Genomic DNA, 23,443 nt, shown 5'->3' on the forward strand with positions numbered 1-23,443 from the left:
CACAGAGCCACACTCCATTTGATGATGACAGGGCAGAAGCCAGAGAAAAGCAGGACTTGCCTGGGGTCCAACATCCAGTCCATGGTGGAGCTGGGCTCCCGGGACAGTGTGTCTCCTTTCAGGGTCCACCCCGTACCCTTTTGACATCCCAGTATAGCACTGAACTAGAAGTCCAGATGCCTGGCATAGCTGTGGACTGGATTCTCAGGCCCCAGGTCAGGCAGGCACATGGCCATGTCTGGCACAGTGCCCACCCCGCACCCCTGAGCTGGCGGTCAGAGGTGCCAGGCCTGGGGACACACACCCTTGGTCATCTAAGCACAGGCTCCACCCCTTCCCAACGGAGCAGATGTGGACAATTCATTTCCTTTTCCAATTCCCCACTTTCTTACCTATAAAAGGAAGCTAATAATCTCTGTTTCCCTCCAGACTTTGAGCAGGATTGAGTACGCTCCTGGCACATAGCAGAATCTCAATGAGAGGCCATCCCCAGCCCTTGGAAGGGGCCCTAGCAAAGGTCCAGAAGCAGAAACTGTATCTCATTCCCTTCCTGGTACTGTACCTGGCACACAGTAAAAGCCCAGTAAATATTTGTTGAACGATGAGTGCACAATGAAGGAATTCATCTAGAGTAACTTCCCAGTCATGCAGAAATCCTCAAAGAGAGTCACATCTGAATCCTGGCTCTTGCTGCCTTCCAACTGGTGGCTTTGGGCACGTGACATTGGTCAGAGTTCAAGTTCCTTGTCTGTGACTTGGGCAGTGACTACTGCCTCACAGAGGAGCTCCCTGGAGGTGTCCATGAAGTGGGGTTGTGTCCACGAGGATGTCCTGTGCACAGGAGAGGCCCTGTGACCAACCCCTCATCTGTCCAAGTATCGTCAGTGGGGCCAGAACCTTCCTGAGGATGCATTGCAGCTTTGCTCCTGGCCTGAACCCCTTGGCTCCAGGACTCATGGAGGGGTGACCATGGAATATAGGCCAAGGTCTGTCGGGTGGGGAATCCTGGCTGCCAGACAGGCCAGAGCAGGCACAGGCAGGGGTGAGTCAGCTCTGCCACAAGGCAGCCGCCCAGCCGCCCACCCACGTCAGCCCAAAGCCTCCCCATCATAGCAACACACTAATCCTAGCAACCAACTCATTCCTTCTTGAAAGCCCCTCCCATGCCATTACACAGAAGAAGAAACCAAGGCTCAGAGAGAGAGAGTAACTTGCGCTGGTCAGTCTAGTGAGGTGTAGGGTCCCACGGCAGATATGGGACTCCTCCGCCGGGCTTGGGAGCTCTCTGGCTGCAAGATGTTCCACCCACCCAGGCTGAGGACCAGCTGTTATATCAGCGGAGTCAGGTCAAGATTCTCGGGGTTCAGGCCTCCATGATGATGCTGTCCTCGCTGCCTTCAGTCTTGATCCCCTCAATCTCTGGTCCACGCTCTGTACATTTCAGCCATATGGGTGCCCTGAGTCACCCTCTGCACCACAAGCCTCCGGCCTTTCCCTGTGGCCCTGCCTGCCTCTGAAATTCACCTGCAACCTACACTTGCCATCCAGCTCCTACTCACCTTCTCAGAGGCAGATCGGAAGTCAAACCCACCCCTGAGGAGGGCCATTACAAAACGTAACATGAAACAGAAAATAACAAGTATTGTCAAAGATGCAGAGACCTTGGGACCTTTGTGCACTATTGGCGGGAGTGTCAAATGATGTAGCTCTTATGGAAAACAGTATAACAGTTCACAAATAAATAAATGAATCAATAAACATAGGATTGATCTGAGCAAGCAATTCCACTTCTGGGTGTATCTTCAAAAAGAACTGAAAGCAGGGACTCAGATACTTGTATCCCCTTTGTCCATGCTAGCATTATTCCCTAGAGCCAAGGTGCAAACAACCCGAATGTCCGCTGAATGCATACACATATGTACGATGAACTATTACTCCCCTTTGAAAAGGAAGGACGTTCTGACAAAGGCTACAACATGATGAACCTTGAGGACATTAGGCTAAGTAAAGTAAGCCAGGCACAAACGGACAAATATTATATTATTCTATTTATGTGAGGTCATTAAAGTATTCAAATTCAGAGAGAAATTCAAATTCAGAAAGTGGAACGGTGGTTACCAGTGGCTTGGGGAAGAAAGGAATGGGAGGTTACTGTTTAAGGGATACAGAGTTTGGGGGAGATGCAATAGTTCTGGAGACGGATGGTGGTGATGGCTGCACCACATGGAAATATTCTTTTTTTTTTAAATATTTTATTAATTTGAGAGAGAGAGCATGTAAGCAAGGAGGAGGGGCAGAGGGAGAGAGAGAAGAAGGTTCCCTGTTGAGTGGGGAGCCTGATATGGGGCTACATCCCAGAACCCCAGGATCATGACCTGAGCCAAAGGCAGAGGCTTAACCAAATGAGCCACCCAGGCACCCCAGCAATGGGAATATTCTTAATGCAAGTGACTGTACACTTAAAAATGGTTCCAGTGGTCAGTTTTGTGTTAAGAACATGTTGCTGCAATAAAAAGAAGGGGGAAAAAAACCCAAGCACTCTGGGAATCTGTCTCTGATGCCCCCAAGAAGGTCAGAGGCCAAGTGTCACCTCACAATCACCAGGAATTTATAACAGTAATTTTTATTAAAAAGTATTAAATTTTATATTGTAAAATTACACATAACACCAGAATGGTAGTTTTAATTTACCTTTTTGTTGCTCAAGTCCATTTTTTCCCAGGTTTACTAATTGGCTCTATTTCCACTTTTGAAAACCCTGGCCTATTTGTCAAGAAGATGGAGGGACAGGGTGTCCGGAGCCCTGCCCAGGTGGAATGAGGGGTGGGTCTCAGAAGCTTGGACTTGCTACACAGCCCAAGCCCTGGAGAATGAGCAGCCTTGCAGCAGGGAGCACAGCCTGGACTTCTAGAGGGAGGAAACCAGTATCAGTCCTCGGAGACTAGCAGGACCACAGGTGCTATACAGGATGGAGAGGGAACCAAGGCGGAGGAGCGGGAGCTGACATTTACCAGATTTACCCCCAGATATCTACCCTACCCCTGGGGGGAGAGAATGTGACCCTCATGTCACAGATGAGGAAAGCATGAAGTGTGAAATTATGAAGTGATGCACAATTAGGAAGGTCACAGGTTATTAGGGATGAAGAAAAAAGATTAGAACAAGCACATGGAGCCCCAGTCTTTCCCCACGGTGGCCAGCTACAGAGCAGAGAAGAATCAGGGCAATCCTAAGTGGGGCAGCCTGATAAATCATAGCCTAAGGAGGCCTAAGGAGAAGTGGCAGGCTCCCTTCGGAGGAAGGGGAGCCCAGGAACTTCGGAGAGGACGGGAGGAGAAGCAAAAGTGAGGGGGTTTCCGCAGTCCGTTGGAAGGGCCAGTCCCCACCCTCCCAGTCACTAGAGAGCACACACAGAGATCGTGGAGAAGCGCCCACGGATGAAAGGGCCTGCCTGGGGTTCAGCCAGCTGGGTTCCGGGCTGCTTGGGCACAGCCCGAGTTCTGTGACCTGGGCAAGTCCTTATTTCCTAAGCCTGATTCCGCATCAGCTGAGCAGAGAGAGTAAAAACAGGTCTTCGCTCTGCACCACGGTTTGAGCGCCCTGCACTTGACAATGCACCTGTATTTCGGGCACACCTGGTTGTGTAATGCAGGTGTCTAAGAGCCACAGAGCAGCGAAAGCCTGACACGCCCACAGGGCGCTCCCAGGGCGCGACGCTCAAACCCTCCCACCAGAGGGAGGCGCCCCGGGACCCGGAGGCAGCTGGACACTGGGCCTTCGCGCGCTCGCGCTGCCCCTTGCCTTCCGCTCGGGGCTCCCCCGGGGGAGCCTCAGCCACTGCACCCCTGCAACCTCCGGGGCTGGGGCGAAGCCAGGAGAGCGGCGGGGCTGCCATGGCGGAGCCGGAGGCCACGGCCGAGGACCTGGACGCCCTCATCGACGACCTGGACTACCTGCCGGGCCACTTCCACCTAGAGATGCAGCTGAACTTCGAGCCGCGCTCGCCGGCCTCGCTCCGCGCCCGGGACCTGAAGCTGCAGCGGGATGGCTTGCAGCAAGAGCTCGAGCTGGCGGCCGCCCCGCAGCGCCCCGCCGTGCGCCACCTCTTAGGCGCCTTTGCCTTCTACCTCGACGAACTGGGCGAGGCCCGCGAGCGCTTCCTGGAGGTGGCCCGCGAGGACCCGGGCAATCTCAACGCTTGGGCCAACCTGGCGCACGTGTACGGGCGGCTGGGCCAGGAGGAAGAGGAGGAGGCGTGCGCCGGGCGTCTGGCGGACCTCATGGGCTTGGCGGCGGAGCGCGAGGCGGCTGGGGATCCCCAGCTCCGTGCGGCGCGCTGCCTGGCGGAGCAGGGCTATGCGCACGGCTTCGACGTGGGCTGCACCAGCCCGGAGGAGCGAGCGCAGGTGCTGGCCGCCGGCATCGCGCTGTACGACAAGGCGCTGGGCTACGCGCAGCAGGTGGGTGACCCGTCCCCAGGTCGGGAGGGCTGGTGTTGTGGCCCCCAGCGTCTTCAGGGACGTGCCCGCACCCAGACTGTCCCCAAACCCTGGCCCTTTGGCTTCCGGAATGCCCTGCCAGGGCGCCTCTCCCAGACTGGCCTGTAGCTTTTCTCTGCTAGGGCGGAGACCTGCTTCCTAGCGGGACAGTCTGCCTAAGTTTCTTTTCTGGCATCGCTGCAAATTCTGAGTTGGCCAGCTCATCCTTCTTGTCTTGATTCTCCCAGCAAACACATGCCTTTGCGCCTGCGCACACCACCCAAGTAAATGACACACCCAACCCCACAACACAACTTGGGTAGTATTCTTAGCTCCTCTCTCTTCCCCTTACCCCACTTTCCCCATCTGCTTAGACCCCAAATCCCTGTCCATTGGGCCTGCTCATATCTCTAAGATCTAGCCACGCCTCCCCAACCTCCCTCTGCCAGCTCAGCCTCATCGTTTCCTGCCTGACTGGTGTAGTTGCCATCATCCTGCATGGGTCCTTGCCCTCCTGCCTGACCCTTCTGCCTTTTCTTCACCTTGCTCAGTCTTACCGGCCATGTTAGCTGCTTCCACCCCTGGCAGCTCCCCACTGCCTGGCAGATAAGTCTGAGGCTCTCCAGTGGGCACCTGAGACCCTCCATGCTCTTCTGCTCTGCTTTCTCTCTCTCATGTACTCCCTTCCAGCCATGCTTTGCCACAGCCTTCTTCCCTGTGTCCCCACAGTGGGCAAGTCTCCTTACAGCTCACCTTGCCACTCCCCTGGCCTCCTTCTATGATGCCCTTCTGCTCCATCTTTGACCAGAAGGTTCTCCCCAGTCTTGGGTTTGTCTCAGGCATCCCCTCCTCCAGGAAGCCTCCCCTAACTTCTGGGGGGGGGGGCGTCAGGTGCCTGCCCTGGGCTCCCACAGCACTGCTCACCCTGTCCGTTCACAAATCTGTGTCCTTAGTTCAGCCTTGAGGTCTTTGAGAGCGGGGATACCATCTGTCTGGTTTATCACTGCAAACCCTATACCAGGCACAGTGCCTGGCACACAGTGGTGCTCAATAAATATATCTTGAATACTTGTATGGGCAGAATAGGGCCTTGCACTGAGTAGAAAAACTCCAGGTGTATTGGTTACCTATAGCTGCATAACAGATACCCTCCAAAACTCACCGTCTTAAAACAAGAAACATTTATTGCCTTGTAGTTTTTGTGGACCAAGAATCCAGGCATGGCTGAGCTGGGTGCCTCTGGGCTGCGTTCTCATCTGAAGGCTTGCTCAGCTGCGGGGAACACGTGCTTCCAAGTTCCCTCATGTGGCTGTTGGCAGGATTTCAGTTCCTCACTGGCTGTTGGCCAGAAGCCCCCCTGAGGTCCTTGCCCTGTGGACATCCTATCACTTTTGCTATGGTCTGTTCCCTAGAAGGGAGTCAGTCACTAGTTCTAGCTCACACTCAAAGAGATGGCACTACACAAGGACACGAACACCAGATGGAGATCCCTGGGAGCCATCTCAGAGGTTAACTGCATTGGATGACAGAGGGTGTTTTCCTCCTGTTACAGAAAAGGAAACCACGGTTCAGAGAAACACCATGACTTTTCCGTGAAGGCAGGGTTTAGCTGATAACCACGATGTTTTATAATGGCTTAGACTGGCGATAATTAGATAACAACAAGCCTTCACACAGGACTCCATTCACAAAACTGCTGCACACTCCCTTGGAGCCTTTTCCACCCAAAACCCCTTCCAGCTTCAGAGAGGAAATGTGGAGTGCAGGCCTCAGGGGATGCCGGGTGGAGGGCACAGACTTGAGTTCAAGAGAGCAGCACAGGGTAGAGGTTAAAACGGGAGACTGCGGGTCAGACACTCCAGATCAAATCCCAACTCCCCCACGCTCTCTCCCCTCCAGCCCATCCTCAGCATCACGGAGCTTCTATTTCCCTCCCTGTAAAATTGGGATAATAATGGTCCCCATGTCCTGGGCTCCCTCCGCCGTCAGAGGAGGGCATTCTTAGTTGGTAGGCTTCATAATAAAGCGCTGACACTTGGAAAGCACTAGGAAAAGAGTGTGCACAGAGCCAGCAAATAGGACATGACGCCCGCCACTCCTGGGCAGGCCCGGGAAGTCTTCTCTGCCTCAGGGAGGGGGGTTTAGCTATGACCATCCCATGGAGCCCATAGGGACCCAGGTTTTGTTTAAAAGCCTGAGCCTGAGGCCCTGAATACCTGCTGCCATCAGCAGGAGGCACGGACAGTGTAGTGTGTACTGACTGCAGTCCCAGCCACAGAGGAGGGCATAAAGGGCCCTAAGCTAGGAGCCAGGAGGCCTCCTAGGCCTTCCCTTCTGGGCTGTGGTTTCCCCCTATGTGAAATGGAGGCAGAGAGAGGGGGAACTGGATGGTCCACAAAGCCCCTTCTTGCTCTCAGGAAGGCTGGGGGAAGGCTTCCTGGAGGAGGTGAGCATGGAGGCAGAGGTTTAGCCTTAGGGATCAGGCAGGGTCCAGCATCTCTCTCCCTAACACCGGTCAGCCTAGCCATGGTGGGGGCCACCCCCCACCCCAACCTCCCCACCGGCTTACCCTCACCATGAGCAACCCCCAGAGGATGGAATGTCAAGCAGAGAGCTGCCCAGGGCTTCAGGGAGGGAACTGACTGCTTCAGGTGGGCAGTGGCCCAGCACCGAGCTCCATGCTCTGTCCTCAGGTCTCTGGTCAACGCAACCTTGGCCAGTGCCTGCGTCACAGGAGAAAGTTGGGGATTTGGAGCTCCCATTTTTCATCTGAGACTTGGAAGAGATCATGACTGCAAAGCACCTGGCACAGAGTAGATGCTCAAGAAATGGCCATGTTGGGGTAACAATGATGATTCCATTGTCGTTAGAGCAGGAGGCTTGGGCTCAATCACCCAGCTCTCACGCTTTTGCAGTGTGGCTTTGGACAAGTCACTTTTCGTCTCTGGTCTTGGCGTCTGCTTCATGAACGTTAACCATAGTGATCTCTGCCTTCGATCAAATCACGGGATGAAAGTGCCCATAAGCTGGCAAATCCTGGGCATGTTCGAGAGGCAGGTGCTCGGCACCTTCACATTTATGGGACACCTACTGTGTGCCAGGCCTTGTCGTTAAGAAGCTCATGGACAAAGGGAGGAGCAAACATTTGTTCTTTTATTTACCCTTGCCTGAGCGCTCCAGATATTGGAGTTTGCAGTCCAAGTTCTGGAGGTAGAATGACAATGACTGAGTTTCAGAGAAGGAACACTTCCTTTCAGCACAAGTGAGTGACAGAGGCTTCTGGAAGAAGCCGGAGTGTACTGGCAGGAACGAGGTGAGGGCACTCCCAGCAGGGGCATGGTGTGTGTGAAGGTCCTGGGGCAAGGACCTGCAGAGCTGGTGTTAGTGAAGGCTGAATGGCTTAGAAAGAGGGCAGCTAGAAGCTTCCCACAGAAGAGCCGAAGCTGGCCCAGGAACTGCTGACTCGGTCTCTGAAATCTGCTTCCCGCCCTCCTCTTCAGCTGCTTCTGACCTCCCAGCAACCAGAAACCACCTCTGCTCCTCCCAACATGCTGTGCTCTCTCATACCTCCCTGCCTGGAAAGTAGACTCCATTCCTCAAAACCCCGCTCAGATGTCACCTCTGCCTTGAAGCCTTCCTTCACACAGCATACACCTTCACACACCATAATACCTATGAACGTCTTTTGTGCATGTCTTCCAGACTCCATCTCAGTCCCCACAAGAACCTTCTGATCCTGTGTCACAGAAGCGGGAACTGAGGCATAGTTGGGCTCAGTAACTGGCCCAGGGTCACAGAGCTAGTAAGTGGTAGTGGAATCCACCACACCCTGTCTGACAACAAAGCCTTTGCTGTCTCTGTGGAGGTCAGAGAAGGGGGTGAGGCGCACTAAGTGCAGACGGCTGGTGGGTGGTGAGAGATTTTGTGCACGGACCGTGTCCTGGAGATCTAGGGCAGAGGAAGCTTCGGGCAACAGGAGGTGGGTTGCTATGTGTGGGAGGGGGAGGGTGGGAAGGAAGGGGACCAGGGAAGGAGGTGGTGGGACTCCTGCTGAGAGGGTCTGACCCGTGGGGGGACAGCCAGGGGTGGGCAGCTCATGGTCTGGCCCCATCCTGCGCTGTCGCTAGGAGAGATTTTTCTATCTGCCTGGGGCTGGGACTGTCTCAGGCAAGGAGGAGCCCCTGGTACTCAAAGCTGAAGAAGGACTAGAGAACCAGGGCTCGTTGCTAACTGAAATGACCAGAGAAAACCTTGTACAGTTAATAATTCCGCCCGTAACCCAAAAATAAGCCCAGCGTGTATGCACGCGCGCGCATGTGTGTAAGGGGGTGTTTGTTACTCCTGTTCTCGGCTCTTCACTCCCTCCTGTTTTTCTTCAAGTCACAACAATGTGAGAAGGCAGGTTGCTCTTACCTGTCATTTCTGTCATCCTGCCATCACCCCCTTCCCGCAGGTGCGGGCTTGCACACGCAAAGAGTCATGGGGGGATTTCCCGGTGACAAATCTCAAAGTGGTGGTGGGGGGGGGCGTGTTAGGAGTTTTGGAGGTAGACAGACCTCCAAAGAGGTTAAAATTCTTTCTCCATCACGGTAGTACAGGTAAGTCATTTTACTTCCCAGAACCTCTGTTTCCTTATCTGCAAAATGGGATTCTAGTGTCCATCTCACTGGGTGGCCATGAGGACTGAGAGAACGTGGAAGGCTGTGTCAAGGCCCAGCCTTCTCCCTGTGCCCTGGGCCTCTCTCTAGCCCCCCCACCATCCAGTGTCCAGCATAGGGTGGGGCACCCAAGAGGTCTTTGTAACTGTTACTAAATTCCATTTCACTGAGTCACTGGACTTTGAGCCTTCAAATCCCTATTTTTTTTTTTAAATAAGGTAACTTGAACCTCTGTTTCTTTAAAAAATACCCCTATCCCAAGCTAGCTCCGGTATATTTGATTGTCTCCCCTTTGCCGATACCGGTGACTTGACACACACATGCCCACGCACGCGTGCACTCCCTCAGGCCTGTCCCCCTGCCTATGGTGTGGGGGGATAGCACGAGGGGTGCCAGGCCCGGAGTTCAGAATTTTATATTCATTAGTGCATTTGATCATTGTTCAGACTCACAGACACACTGCCCGTTGAGAAGTGTGATTTGCCATCACACCAAGGACATGACAGGCTCAGAGAGGGCATCGAGGGCACCATTGGTCAGAAGCCCCAGGGGCCCCTGCGCACACGTGGGTATGCACGCGCGTGCATGCGAGCGTACACACACACACACACACACACACACCCTCTGCACCACTGCAGCCACAGGGAAGGCCAGCTCCAGAGCCGGGAGTAAAGAACCTCCCTCCTTACAGAGTTTCGGCCTCCCACGTGGCCCCCCTCTCCCTCAGCCTCCCCCCCCCCCCCCGTCTCCTCCAGCACCACAGCTGCCATGAGACCCGCAGGGCCCTGGTGGGGGAGCGCAGTGTGTGCAGTGCAGGGCAGATGCACTGATGTGAGTGTGGTCAGGGGGTCTGCGTGGGAGTCCACAACCTGGAGGGGGTCCCTGCTCTGCTGGCAATGTCCAGGGTGCCCTGGGCCAGCTGCCTAGCCTCTCTGTGTGTCCGTGTCTGTGAAATGGAGACAGTGGTGCCTGCCTGACCGGCTTGGGGGAGGTGTAACTGTGCTCACAGACAGAAGGCCCAGCCCTAGAGACATCGATGGTCACGGGCCTCCCATCCTCATCCCCCGATGGGGCTGCCAGGAGCCAGGATGCAAGGGAGCCCCAGGTCTCTCCTTCCCAGAGAGACCCCACTCTGTTTCCTCCAGCCCTTCCTGTGGTCTCCCTCGCCTAGCCCCCAGCCAGGCTTGGGAAGGGAACAGTGGCATTGGGGAGGACCCCACTCCCAAGTCGGGAGCCAGGATGGGGTTCCTGCCCCAGCCCTGCCCCAACTCACTGTTGGTTAGTGGGCAAGACCCCCCCCCCCCGCTCCGGGTCTCTGTTTCCTCCCCTGTCAAGTGAGAGCACTGGGCTAAGGTGGCAACCAGAGTGACTCAGGGACAGGAAGGACTTTGAGAAGCAGAGAAGTGGGGAAAGAAATGAACCTCCTGGGAAACCACAGCTTGCGGAACATGGAGGACAGTATCTTGAGGACTGAAGAGTTGGAGATCGCGGCAGGGTTTTACCTCCCATAGTGCTTGCAAAGAGACACACGCACAGGCCCCCACAAATCTGAGTGATTTGATTGGGTTCGGTGAGAAAAAAGAGATGGATAACCCTAGACAGTGAGCTAGGTACTGTGCACTCATGTGCTTTTCATAGATGACCTCATCGGGTCCTCTCAGAAATGCTGGGAAACCAGAACCAGTATTAGCCCATTCTACTGATGAGCAAACTGAGGCTAGAGAGGAGTAGTGACTCGCCCAAGGGCACACAGCCAGGAGGGGTTGGCAGGAACTGAACTCAGGTCTCTTGGACTTAAAGCCCAGGCTGGGGGACAGTTTTCCTGGGCTCTGGCTCCAGCCTTCTGAGCCCTTGGAACCACTCACATTTCTGAGTTTGAGGCTGGCTTCTCTCTCTCTGTACCTAGCAACTTTGAGAACTGGGTTTCCCCTCCTCATTGATGTAGGATCCCTGAGTCCAGCCTGCCTTTAGCCTCACCTGGCCCAGCCATCTCTTTCATAGGAGGAAAGAATGTTAAGGGCACACACAGCAGGTACATTTCACCTTCTCAGGCTGCTGGGAGGATCCATTCCCTGGATGTGCTAACTGAGGAACTGAGAACATTTGGGCATCACCGTTATTATTACAGAAGGCAAGAGACTTCTTCTGACCCACCCATCTCTGCTGGTTCCAGGGCTGGGTTTGGACCCAGGACTAGAAAGGGTCCCTCTTCCCTAAGGATAGTGGGGTAGAGAAGTGGCTCCATACAGTTCTGCAAGTCTAGGCAACCAGAGCAGGGAAAGATGACTCTCCTCGGTGACATGACAGACCTAGGATCAGAAGGGCAGTGAGAATGGGAAGCTGTGGTCAGTCTGCTCAAATCTTAAATTCCATGAAGACCATCCAGAGAAAGCAGGACAGGGAGGCAGAGTGGCTTACTACCATGGCACAGCGCCACCCCTTCAAACCCCTCCCACCAGTCACCTTGACCGCCCCCACCAACCTGCCTGTGACACAGGAGGGCGAAGTGGGATCATCCCATTTGTGGATGCAGAAACCGAGGCCCAGACTGGGCTGCCTTCCCAGGAGCCCCGGGGGAGGCAGAGGCAGGAATGGGCAATCCCATCCCTGTTTATCTCGACAACCCCTGTGACGGGAGCTGGGTGAGGGGAGGGAAAACCCTGCCCTTTCTGGTGCACGTCCCACAGGTGGGGTGGGGGCGGGGCTCGGTGTGCAGAGCCAGGAGGCTGCTGCCTGTCATCACCAGGACATTCCAGTCGTGCAGGAAGAACGCACTCCCGAGGCCTGCCACCTCGTGACTTTGATTTCTGCTGCCTCAGCCCTCACAGGGTCAGCGTGATGAGGTGGAAAGAACAGGGGCGTTGGAGGGAAGCAGATGTGAACTTGAATCCTGGCACTCCCACCCAGGGCTACAAGGCGGGGTGGTGGCTTTTTTTTTTTTTTTTTTTATTGGGCTGTTTCCTCACCCAGGAAAGGAGGCAGGTACATTTCACCTTCTCAGGCTGCTGGGAGGATCCATTCCCCGGATGTGCTAACGCCCAATGGAGAGTTCATGCTCTTTGCTCCTTCAAATCCTCCCTCTCCCGAAGGAGAACTGTTCCACTCTCAGGAATCAGAAATGGAGGGTACAACATCATCAGGAGCAACATTCAAATTGCAAGGCAATTATTTTCCAGCAAGGTCTCTCTATAGCCTGTACAGAGGCATAAAAATTCATTGCTCATTGGTATACTAAAAGATCTTCTCCTGAAATTCTTGAAAAGAGCCAATTTCCAGGTTTCAGTCTGGGCTTACACAGGCCCTGACATGGTCACATCTCAGTTTTCCCATCTGTGCTAAGAGAGTAACTTTACATTCCACACAGGATGGTCTGAGGACCAAATGGCATCTGTGTGTGTCCACTCTGTAAAGGGTAAACGCTGTGCAAACCCTTGCAGCTGGATGTTGCGGGAAGAACACAAACTCGAAGTCAGAGAAACCTGGCCTGAAGTGTCAGATTAAGTGGGCAAGCCTCTGCCTCTTCAAGCCTTCCTGCTCTCTCAAGTGAGGGAGATAACAACGCAGCCTCGACCCGGGGAGCAGGGAAATGTCCTGAGAACCCCTTGCCTGAGGGCTGCGCCTTACTCAGTGAGTCCCAGGGTTTGAGGACTTCACTTGAGGGTCAGCGCTGGTGCCTGGGCCTTGCCCAGCTCCCTCCCGCCGATCTGCCATGGAGTGGTGAACTAATGTGAGACCCCTTCCAGTCTGCAGCCTGGGCAGGCTCCCTCTCCAGACCCCGGAACCCCTAGTTTGAAAGGTTATGAAGGACCCAACAAGAGAAAGGGTGGTGTGCTGCCCAGAGCCCACACCCAGCAGCCCCTTGGGGAACATGCCTTCTCTGTTAGAAGCCCTCTCCGGGCCTCCCAGGCTGCCTCCACCACCTTGCCTCTGGGAGCTATCAACTCTGGAAGTGAGAGCCTTGCAGCTCTAAGAGGTTTCAGAGCAATTTTATTCTCTAGGATAGAGGTGGAACAGCCCCTCCCTTCTCTAGGAGGAAAGAGGGGAACCAGAGGCCTGTTTAATTTAATTTAACGCACGGTAGCTTGCCAGGTTGCCCCTGGTAACAGCCTCAGCTGCTGCTTTAGTTACAACCGGAAGGATTTTTAAAGAGACAGCCCATTTTCCGGCCAGGAGCCTATGGCAGAGGGCATGGCGCCCACCAGCTTCATCATGGGGTTAGAGGATTAAAGCTCATGGCAGGAGAGGCCTCAGGCTAGATCTGTTTGGGCCACTCACTCCAGTCCGAATCTGCAACCCCATAAACCCTCTTGCAAATGTCACTCTTTGGCAGAATCTGAGGAGGGACTACGTTTGGGATTTGTCACAGAGCGGTCACTCAGCTAGCGACTTTTCTGAAAATCTGTCTTAGCCTTCAAGTTGAAGGGAACCAGGAGATTGGAGTCACCCTGCAATTCAGGCATATCGCCACCAGGTGGTAGTATTGCCTGCGTAGTGCAAACCACAACCAGGCTCTTGAATTACTCAAGGATACCAATGGGTTTTTAGCCCTGATACTCACTAGCGTGTTACTGGGTAAGTTGCTTCACCTCTGTGGTCTCGGTGTTCTCAGAGGGAGAAGGAGAGTGATCAAGGAAACAGTGCTGAGGACAAAGCTTGGGGCTAGGATGATGAAGGCATGATTGGGGCGTCAGCTCTGTCTGGTACTAGCTGTGATTCGGGCACATAACTTACTTTCTTGTGGCTTAAATGCCAAACAAGAGGAACAGGGAGATCCCTGAGGATACCACGTGACTCTCCAACACTGGGGGTCTGTGAAGGGGAGAAAGGTGCATGGGACCCCCACAGGGAATCCAAGGCCGTAGTAGCACGTGGGCGGGTGCGGGGTGCAGTGGAGAGCGGGGTGAGCCAGGACCCCTCTGGGATCCTGAGAGGTCATTGCCCCAGAGGGATATGAAATGAGCCCAATGGACAGCACAGCCTCCTGGACTCCCCCAAGCCTGCTCAGCTCTAACCCAAGCCAGGAGAAAGGGGTCCGACACTTAAGGAGCATGTACTCTGGGCTGGACACTGCCCTCACAATGACTGCGAGTTCCATATTATTATCCCCTTTGCAGATAAGGACACAGCTTCCGAGAGGTAACTCATCTGTCCGGGGTCACCTGCCTCACATGGTCAGGTCTGTCGGCCGTCTGAGCCTCTGCTCGCACTCATGGCCATAGCTCCTTGTCGGAAGGCTGAACGAGGCAGCAGTTTCCGTTTCTCCCCACCAGGACTCAGCTTGGCCAACCTCAAAGTGGACATGTGCCCAGAGGTCACAAGATCATCCCTCTAGACAGCCAGGAAGCCTGAGGCACTTCACACGATCACACACTGACATTACGTCTCGGTCTTTGGCCAGTGTGGCCCACGGTAGTGGCCCCATGACTCTGAGTACCCCCTTCCTATGTCCCAAGTGCCGTGTAGGTAGAGCAGGTATGGTTATCCCAGCAGCCCATCCTAGGCTTTTGCTTTAGCAAATGTTCCCCACTGAAGTCTTGAGGATGCCGTTGGCAACTGCTGCCCTCCACTTCGGACAGCCCTGTCCCCAGCCAAAGCCCCATGTGTGTATTCCCACCTATGTGACAGGAGGACTGTCCAAGGTGGTATGAATGTAAAACACACTGGATCTGGGCACTGCCCTTTCTATGGCTTCCCACTGCCCTGCACAAGAATCCCCGGGCCTGAGCCAGGCACTCGGGGGCCCCTCCTGATGTCCCCCCCGGCTCATTCTCCCGCCCCTTACAACATGCCGTGCTCCCTCACCTCCAACTGAGCTTAGGCACACGATGTTCCTCCATCTGCTGTCTTCGCTCATGGTGTCCACCTGGATGGTTCCTCCTTGTCCTGGAGAAGCCTGCTCCAGCAAGCCCTCCTCTCGAAGCTCTGTGGGCACTCCTGTATTGTGCAGGGCACTTCCTCCCATAACCCCTGGCTTTCCTTCCGCTCGCACTGTGGTATGATCAGGCTTTTCCCCCAGACTGGGAGCTCCTAAAGGTGGACCGGCCTTTCCTCTCCTGTCCCCATTGTGCCCAGCCTGGGCCAAACAGAGAAGGTACTGGGTGAATAGTGGCTAAGAAATGTGCTTAGTGGGGACTTCTCTGGGGGCTCTGGCCTGAGCCCTGGGTCAAGACCCTGCCTCGATGGGCAGTCACACCTCTCAGTGGGACTGGACTCCCAGGACCCCCTCTCTCTCTTCTCCCTCCAAGCTCATCCACAGTCTCCCCAGACCACCTGCGGCATAACTTGCGGACATTTGCTCCCCACCACGCCCCACTCACACATTCCATGCTCCATGCGCACCAGGTGCACCCCGTGTCTCCACACTAAGCCCTCCATCCGGAATGCCCTTGGCCCCCACCCCACCCTCTGAAATACCACTGCTCTTCAAGACTCACCTGACAGCAGGACCTTCCTCCGCGAGACCCTCTTAGAGTCTTTTGGCTGGGAGTGGCCTCCCCATCCTAGTGCATCTTCCCACATCTCTCTCATGGCCTTGTTCAGACTTGGCCTCTTACTAGTGTTACAGGAAACCTGGTGTGGTAAGCAGAGCATTGGGCTTTGGACCCTCACAAAGGGAGTTCAAGTTCCAGCGCTGACACTTATGTGCTGTGTGACCTTAGGCAAATCCCTTAACCCCTCTGAGCCTCAATATGTTCATCTGTAAAAGGCAAATGATACCTACCCAATAAGTAGTTGAGAGATTGAGAGGGTGGGTGTCGGGATCCTTGCACATGACTGTCACCCAGTCAAGCTCTATTATTTATGCCTGGACCTGTTTTCCTAGCTAGGTTGTGACCCCATTTGGGCCAGGATGCAGGTCCAATTCAGTGCTGCATCCCTATAGCACTCAGCACAGGGCCTCACACCACAGATGCCCAGGAATGCTGGTTGGAGTGCATTCACCCAGATGCTGGGAGTAGGGGTGAAGGAATGATGAGCTCCTGAGCTAAGGAGGCCGTGGTGGGCGGGGGGCGGTGCGTGCAGAATCCAGCCTGGAGATCCATGCCAGGAGACGAATGTGGAGGGAGGGACCAGAGCCCAAAACAGAGCTGCCGATATGCACTAGGGGTTTTATTGGTTTTCATTAAAATTCCTTCCCGAGGCAGCAGCAGCTACTCCCATAAATAACAGCATAAATATTTTATCTGGTGCCCAAGTCAGTCTAAATGCCTGGCGAGGCTGGCAAGAATAACAGTGGGAAAACCGTTCAGGGGGGTCCTGGGCTGCGGCTGAACTCCATCAACAAGCCCAAAAGGGCTTTCTCAGGAAGAAAGGAAGCTGAGGGGTGGCACCAAAGGGGGGAGAAGTCAGTGGACAGTGGGGGTGAGAGAAGGTCACCGGTGACGGGCAGGCACTGGAATGGGGGGGATCCCAGGGCACAGGTTGGGGACCCAGGGAGAGGGGAGCCTAGCTTGGAAAGCAAGATGGAGGGCAGAAGTGTATTCCCCTCCTGCCCCGTGATGGGCACCTTACAGAGGGCATTCACATGGATTATCTCATCAAAACCTGTACAGTCAGAGAAGTGAGGTGATTCGCCCCAGGTTCTCCGGCCACCAGTGGCAGATCCAGGACCACAACAGAGGCGTACCTCCTGCTTCTTGGGGTTCAGGGCAAGTGTGGGAATCTGTGAACAATGGCCTGCGGGCCTCAGTAACAGCTCCACGGGCCATGCTCTGCTTTCCTAGATCCCCACGGAGGAGAAAAGGGGCTGGTACTTCACCATGACAACGCTCTTCATCAGGTCAGGCTGGGGAGCCAGGGACTGGACAGCGGGAGGATAAGGTGTGGCCTGGGATCCGGGGAAGAGGTGGCTGAGTCCATGTATGTGGCAAGGGCTCCCCAAGTTCCCCTCCATGCCACTGGCCTGGGGAATGCTCACAGCAACCTGGGGACAGCTGGGATGCGTGCCAGCCACCCACATCCCCTTCTTGGCCACAGGCTAGATGGCATCTTCCTGGAACTGGGCAGTGAGGAGCAGAAGAGGCTGCCCGCCTTCAACCGCACCCTGGCCCTGCTCCGGCAGGTGCTCAAGTCCTCGGACCCCTACCAACAAGGTAGGGCTTCCTGGCTCCCCCTTTATCTGTCATCAGCCGTGCCTGTCACTGTCATTGTCCCCACCTCTAGCATCGTCTTCCTTTGGGGACATCCTGTCTCTCTCTCACCCTCTGTCCCATATACTCATTCGTTCATCTCACAGAATGCAGGCACCTTCCCACCGAACACAGGCACCTTGCACCTCGCTCAGTGATTTCCTGCCACAGACCCTTCCTCTTCGTAGGCCCCCTCCCTTTCTCCACCCCGCTGCTTCCTAGACCCCCTCTCCCACACTTCACCCCCAGCTCTAGCCTGGTGCTACCTCGGGATGCTGCTGGAGAGGAAGGACACCTTCTCCACCACCCCCATGGGTGTCCACGACTGCGGGTACTCGGGAACGGATCCCCTGGACTGCTTTGGCAAGGTATGTCCCCTGGCCACACCCACTCTCCAAACTGGGATGGAACGTGATCCCCCAGCCTCTGCTCCTGGAACCCGCTGCTTCTCTGGGTGGTGTCCCATCTCCATCCGCCACCGCGTGCCCTCCCCCAAGTGCATGACCTGGTTCTCCCTCCTCTCTTCATTTAAAACAACAGTGATATTTGTCACCGTTCCTCTTTGCTAAAGAACCAGACCCTCTCCACACCCAGGCCCCGATCCTGCTTCTCCAGCCGTCTTCTGAGCTCTTCACCATGTCTCAGACATACCCAGACTTCTCCCTTTCGGGCCATGGTTCTCACTGTCCCTCCCCACCCCCAGTAACATAGTGGAAAGTAGATGGGCTTAGCTGGGGTCTTGTGCCAGCACTGCCTACGGGCCATGGGACCCTATGCAAGTCACTTCCATCTCTGCACCTCATTATGTGTTAATGATGTCGTCTACCTTCTAGGTCATTGAGAGATTCAGAGGAAATAGTGTTTGAAAGAGTTCACTGTAAACTGTAAAGTGCTGTTCAAGCCTCATTCTTGGGCACCTTGCTTATGTGGTCGTTCCCACACTTAGCTCAGTTTTGAAGTCTTTCCTGAAGGCCAGGCACCCTGTGATATCCATTGACCTGTGCACTCAGCACAGTGCCCTGCATGGGGCCCATCCCTCATATTTGCTGGTGGGTAGATTAATGAGCAGGTCCTTGATGAGACATCTTAAAACAGAATAGAAGCGCTGGTTCATGAGGATTCTGAGAGTTGTGTCTAATTTAACAAACATGAGCCTTCACCCCTCCTTAAGATCCTATCCCATGCCCTGGCACAGAGATAAGTCCCTGCAGGAGTTCACTATCCTGGAGGCAGGAACACACAGGACAGGCAGCGGACAGTAACAGTAGAGAGAGGAGGTGCTACGGCCCCGATAGAAACACTGCTATAGAGGTATGGGGGAGGTAAAAGACTGATTCTGACTCTCCTTCCAACAGCCCTGGGAAACTGGGGGAGCATACACTGGATGTGTCCGAGGAAGAGAGGTTTGCCTGGGGTATGCAGGGATTCACTGGACAGGACACATGAACATGGCAGAGAGCATGGGAGTCGGGCTCTTGGGAGTTGAGTGCCCATGAGTTGTCCTCTAAAGTGTTGGATTCCATGGTATGTCCAAACTTACTGGCAGGTGGATTTAGGGAATCAGAGCATTGCAGTGACATGGCCCTATCCAGAGAGGGGAGACCTACAGGTCAGGCAAATAACCCAAATAGTTTGCTCTTACCCTTTCTCCCTTCCCTAGGCCATTGAGATAGCCAAGGACCACCCCACCATCCTGAATCGCCTGGCCAAAATCTTCCACTTCCTAGGAAAGCAGGATATGGCCATTGGAACCTGCAACATGGCTCTGGATAGCCTACGGGATCCAGAGCTCAACTGGCAGGCATACTGCACTAGGGCCAAGGTGAGTCAGCCTGCAGGCTCTGCCTCACCCTGCCACCAGGAATCAGAGAACACAGGCCAGGGGTTAAGACTGTGTTACCAGAGCCCAAAGGTCACAGAGTGAGCCTTCCTCGGCGGAAAGGAACTTAGGAGTCATCGAGACACAAGTTTTGTGTTCTGTAAGGTTGTTGAGTGAAAGAATGAAGGAGGCTCCCACCTGCCACAGGCACCACGCTACAACCACCTGGTCAATGACGTCCAGCCTCTACTCGGTCTGTACAGGCTGTACAGGCTGCACTCTGTACAGGCTGACTGACCTTGGTTGAAATCTGGCCCCTCAAGCTATTACTCTGGGACTGGGGACAAGTCACTTCTCTAATACCCCATTCCCTGAACTGTAAGGTATGGGTCATGACTTCTGGCTGGAACGCTCTTCTCCCTGATTGGCTTCCTTCCTCGATTCCTGGAGGTCTTGAAGAAAGGAAGCTTCTAGCACCATCTTACCAAAAATGTCAACTTCTCACCATTTTATGTCCTCTTTCCTTGGTTTACTTTTTCTTCTTAGTGCTTACTACTCCCCAACATACTATTCATTTACCATGCATATTGTCTTTCTCACTCCCACACTAAAATATATGCTCCGTGGGGGCAGGGGATGTTGTCGTTTTGCTCTCTACTGCATCCTGGGTGCCTGGAACAGTGCTAGCACATAACAGGCTCTCGATCAATATTTGTGGAATGAATGAGGGCATGAGCTGAGCACCTAGCATAGGCTAGATCTTGGCTAGAGTATGTTCTCTCAATCATCATGGGCACTCTCCAAGGAAGAGAGCAGCGTTCTAATTTTTCAAATGTGGAAAATAAGGCTCACAGAGGTTGAACAGCACATGCTATTAAGGGGAGCAGAGAGGGGCTGGAATTCCGCCAAGTCCAACTGGCTCCAAAGCCAGAGCTCCCCCCTCCCCCACCTTATGATGCTCTCTTGGAACCAGAGCCCACCCAGTTGGCTATAGAGCATTAAGACCTTCGGCAACAATGACCCCTTTTTACCTATTTCCTCCTTCTCGTGCCTCCCCTTCTGAACCTCTAGATTTTTTTTTTAATGCTCCAAGTATGGCGGGAAAAGAGGGGTGGGGATGAAGGTAAGAGTCTGGAATCATTTATAATCTGATGCTTGTACATTGGGGCCACCTTCCATTCCTTCCAAATTGCTTATGTGGACTCTCACAAAATCAGTGCTGCCATCCTATCTAGAATAGCCCCCTCCCCCAGTCCCCTCTAGCCCACCGCCCTGTTTATTTTTTCATAGCCACTTGTCACCACTGCATGCCCAGTATCTAGCACTGGGCCTGGCATAGGATGGGTACTCAGTACATATTTGCTAAATGAATGAGGGGCTCTTAACTTCATCCAACCCCCTCATTATACAGACAGGGAAACTAAGGCCCAGAAAGATGTCATTAGCTGGCACAGAGCTAGGACCTAGGACTCTGGGGTCCCAGTCTCAGGGGCTTTCTCCACCACAGAACTTCCCTGAGTTGCTGTGGAGAAAAAAAACCGGCATCATATAAGTTAGAAGGGAGGGCAGAAGCCCTTGCTTGGAGCATCAACCCTGAACTAACTCTCTACGGCAGATCCACCTCAGAGCCTACCTTCACGACCTGGAGCGAGCCAAGATGGGGCTCGGGGGTATGCCTGACAGGGACCACCTGTCCTGTGCCAAGGCCGACCTGGAGGAAGTGGTCAAGGTGTGCCCAAGCCTCAACACCTACCTGGACATCGGCCAGGTAAGGCAGCCTCTTGGCTTGAGTACCCAATGGCTTACTAAAAACCTATTTACTCTCTACCAAGGCAGGCCTGGGCACTGAGGACACAGGGAGAAATATAGCTGCCCACCCCCCCACCACCCGATACCCTGCCCACGTCCTACAGCCATGGTGCGGATTATAGGAGAAGATGCACATACAGCATTTAGAACAGGGCCAGGCTCTTTCTAAAGCACTCAGGAAGTGAGGGCTATTAGTCTTTATGCAAAAGTGCCTTCTGGGCGGAAGGAAATGATTACCAGGACGTGACAATATCATAATTTTACATGCGATAAGACTGAGGCCTGATAGTATCTGGCTCAAGATTATATGGCCAAGAGTGGTGAGGCTGGCACTGGAATCGCTGTGTATGTCTTCTCCTTTTCCCAGGGCGGGACCAACATTTGCCGAGAACTGTTGGAGGGAGGGTGGGAATGTCCAAGCGGAATTTTTTTTTGAAAGCAAGTATGCGAGCGGAATGCCCAGGGAGAAAGGCTCACCGCTCCCCGCCCCACTCCCCGCCCAGGTCTACTACTACATGGGTGTGGATGCTGTGCAGGAGCTGCTGGCGGTGGACGAGGCGGCGCTGAACCAGGCGCTGGTCTTCCTGGCCAAGGCCGGCGAGTCAGAGCTGGGCGCCACGCTGCCCGAGCTGCAGCTGCTGCGCGGCAAGTGCCTGCGCATCAAGGGCGAGGAGGCCAACGCGGCGGCCTGCTTCAAGCGCGCCGTGGAGCTGGACGACGCGGGTTCCAGCCACACCGAGGGCTTCGGCTGCCTGCTCGAGGCGCTGCTGGCGCAGTGGAGGCAGGCGCAGCTGAGCGACGCCGAGCTGGGCCGCGACGTGGACGCGTGGTTGCGCCGCGCCCAGGGCAAGTACCCCGCGGCGCGCCTGCGCCAGGAGCTGCAGCGCGTGTGGCGCGGCCACACGGGCGAGGTGCTGGGGCTGGCCCGGGCCTTGGTGGCCCAGGGACGGCCGGCGCTGGTGCGGCTGCTCTTCGAGACCATGGAGCAGGACGGCGACTTCAGGAGTGGGCCGCGGGGCCGCCGCACCTTCTCCCTCTAAAGGGCGACGAAGCCCCGCCCCACCTGCAGCTGACTGGGCGCTCAAAACGGACCGGCCCTGCCATAGGCTGGCTGGTGAGCAGAGCCAATTAGATCCTCCTGCGGGAGTTGGGACGTTGGGACCCGGCGATTGCGACGCGAGAGTCGGGTGGCATGCCCACCGAGCTACAAAGGCATGATTCCGGCGACCAGGGAAGGCTGGAGCAGACGCGAGAGGCCACTGGGAAGCTGCCGTATGAAGCGCTGAATTGTACAAATACGCAGAAAAAGTAAGATGGATGCAAGATACAGAAGGTAACTGTCTCCGTTTTGGCGGCTTTTTAGTCCTGGTGCGCCATCCTTGAGGCCTGAGATCCTGTCTTGGGATTGCCGTGAGCCACATTCTACCCTTATAAAAAGCCGCCTTTACATAAATTGATTGGAGTGCGTCTCCAGGTCCCACAGCCAGAAAAGCCATTCAAGAGCAGAGGGAAAGCTGAACGGTGAGCAGGTAAGGGCAAGACAGCCTACACGTGGCCGCGCAGGCCTTTTGCCCACCTGCCTAGCGGTCTTCCAGCAGTCCTCATCTTTGGCCAGTTCGGTCTGAAAGGCCCCCAAAGTCCCTGACCTAAAGCCCATCCAGTAGAATCTTTGCTTCATTTCTCCGTTCTTAGGAGAACCTAGGGGCCCCCTCCCCACCTATCAGCAAGTGCTACCTGCACCTGGTCGTGATCCTTCCACAAAAGAGTGAAGAAAGTTTTGGAATTTTACACTCGTGAACTCGTAGTCATAGAGTCCTAGATATGGAACTTTATTGTCAAAGACTTAGGCTCTAATCGTCAGTAAATCTTAGAAACATCAAGTTGGATTCTTGCGGCCCTACCTACAAGAGCCAATTTAACCTAAAATTCCAGATGAAGATCTTGCCAGACTCTGGGAATGCTCGTTGTTCATACCTGCGATGGCAGGACCCCCATAATGGTTTATGATTTATTTTTCATTTTTTTCCCTTTCTTTGGAGAGTTAATACCAATTGCTTTGCTCCTATCCCTGACCCTCAGACGTTACCAGGGAAAGGCCAGCACCCCTGCATTGCTTCTCATGTCTCCAGTGACAGATGGAGAACAGACTGAGAAGTGAAGTCCTTAGAGATCATGCACTCCAATCCCATTAGATGAGAATCCTGAGGCCTCCTGGAAGGGGATGGCTCGCCCAAAGTCCCACCGCCCAGCCTCCCACCCCTGTACTTCAGACTTACTGTCAGCATTTTACAGGTTTGGAAAAATACTAATAAACTGATTAATGCTAAAGCATTAAGGGTTTATATGTTAAGGGTTTTTGTGTCCCACCCCACACGTGGGGGCACAGTGATATCCATCAGGATAATGCTCTAACACCAAAAGTGAAATCTGTGACGTCTGGGCAGTGAGACCACCCCAAAGCCCCCAAATTCCATCTCATGGCTCACTATGGCTCACTGCTGTGGGTGGTGACCTCTCTCTCCTTCCTTCCTCTTACCCCCACTGCAGCAG

General features: G+C 54.5%; 1 protein-coding gene and 1 long non-coding RNA gene across 4 annotated transcripts; one reads left to right on the plus strand and one right to left on the minus strand.

Moving 5' to 3' along the window:
• The first annotated feature begins 3,719 nt into the window (after positions 1-3,719).
• TTC22 (tetratricopeptide repeat domain 22) lies at positions 3,720-23,224 on the plus strand. 2 transcript variants are annotated; one of them, XM_032302216.1, is made up of 7 exons: positions 3,720-4,460; positions 16,861-16,916; positions 17,114-17,229; positions 17,515-17,633; positions 18,926-19,087; positions 20,700-20,852; positions 21,397-23,224. In XM_032302216.1, the coding sequence occupies exons 1-7, from the start codon at positions 3,894-3,896 to the stop codon at positions 21,931-21,933; spliced, it is 1,710 nt and encodes a 569-aa protein (XP_032158107.1). In that variant the 5' UTR covers positions 3,720-3,893; the 3' UTR covers positions 21,934-23,224. The 2 variants fall into 2 exon arrangements, with proteins under 2 accessions (XP_032158107.1, XP_032158108.1); XM_032302217.1 differs by lacking the exons at positions 16,861-16,916; positions 17,114-17,229; positions 17,515-17,633.
• LOC116567255 lies at positions 5,644-8,296 on the minus strand. Of its 2 annotated transcripts, none has more exons than XR_004276173.1 (3): positions 8,151-8,296; positions 7,054-7,201; positions 5,644-6,275 (listed from the first exon to the last, which is right to left on the minus strand). It is a non-coding gene; the product is annotated as an uncharacterized LOC116567255 (long non-coding RNA). The 2 variants fall into 2 exon arrangements; XR_004276172.1 differs by having other exon boundaries at positions 7,048-7,201.
• Positions 23,225-23,443: the final 219 nt, after the last annotated feature.

This window comes from Mustela erminea, chromosome 10 (genome assembly GCF_009829155.1).
Source record: "Mustela erminea isolate mMusErm1 chromosome 10, mMusErm1.Pri, whole genome shotgun sequence".
Taxonomy (NCBI): Eukaryota; Metazoa; Chordata; class Mammalia; order Carnivora; family Mustelidae; genus Mustela; species Mustela erminea.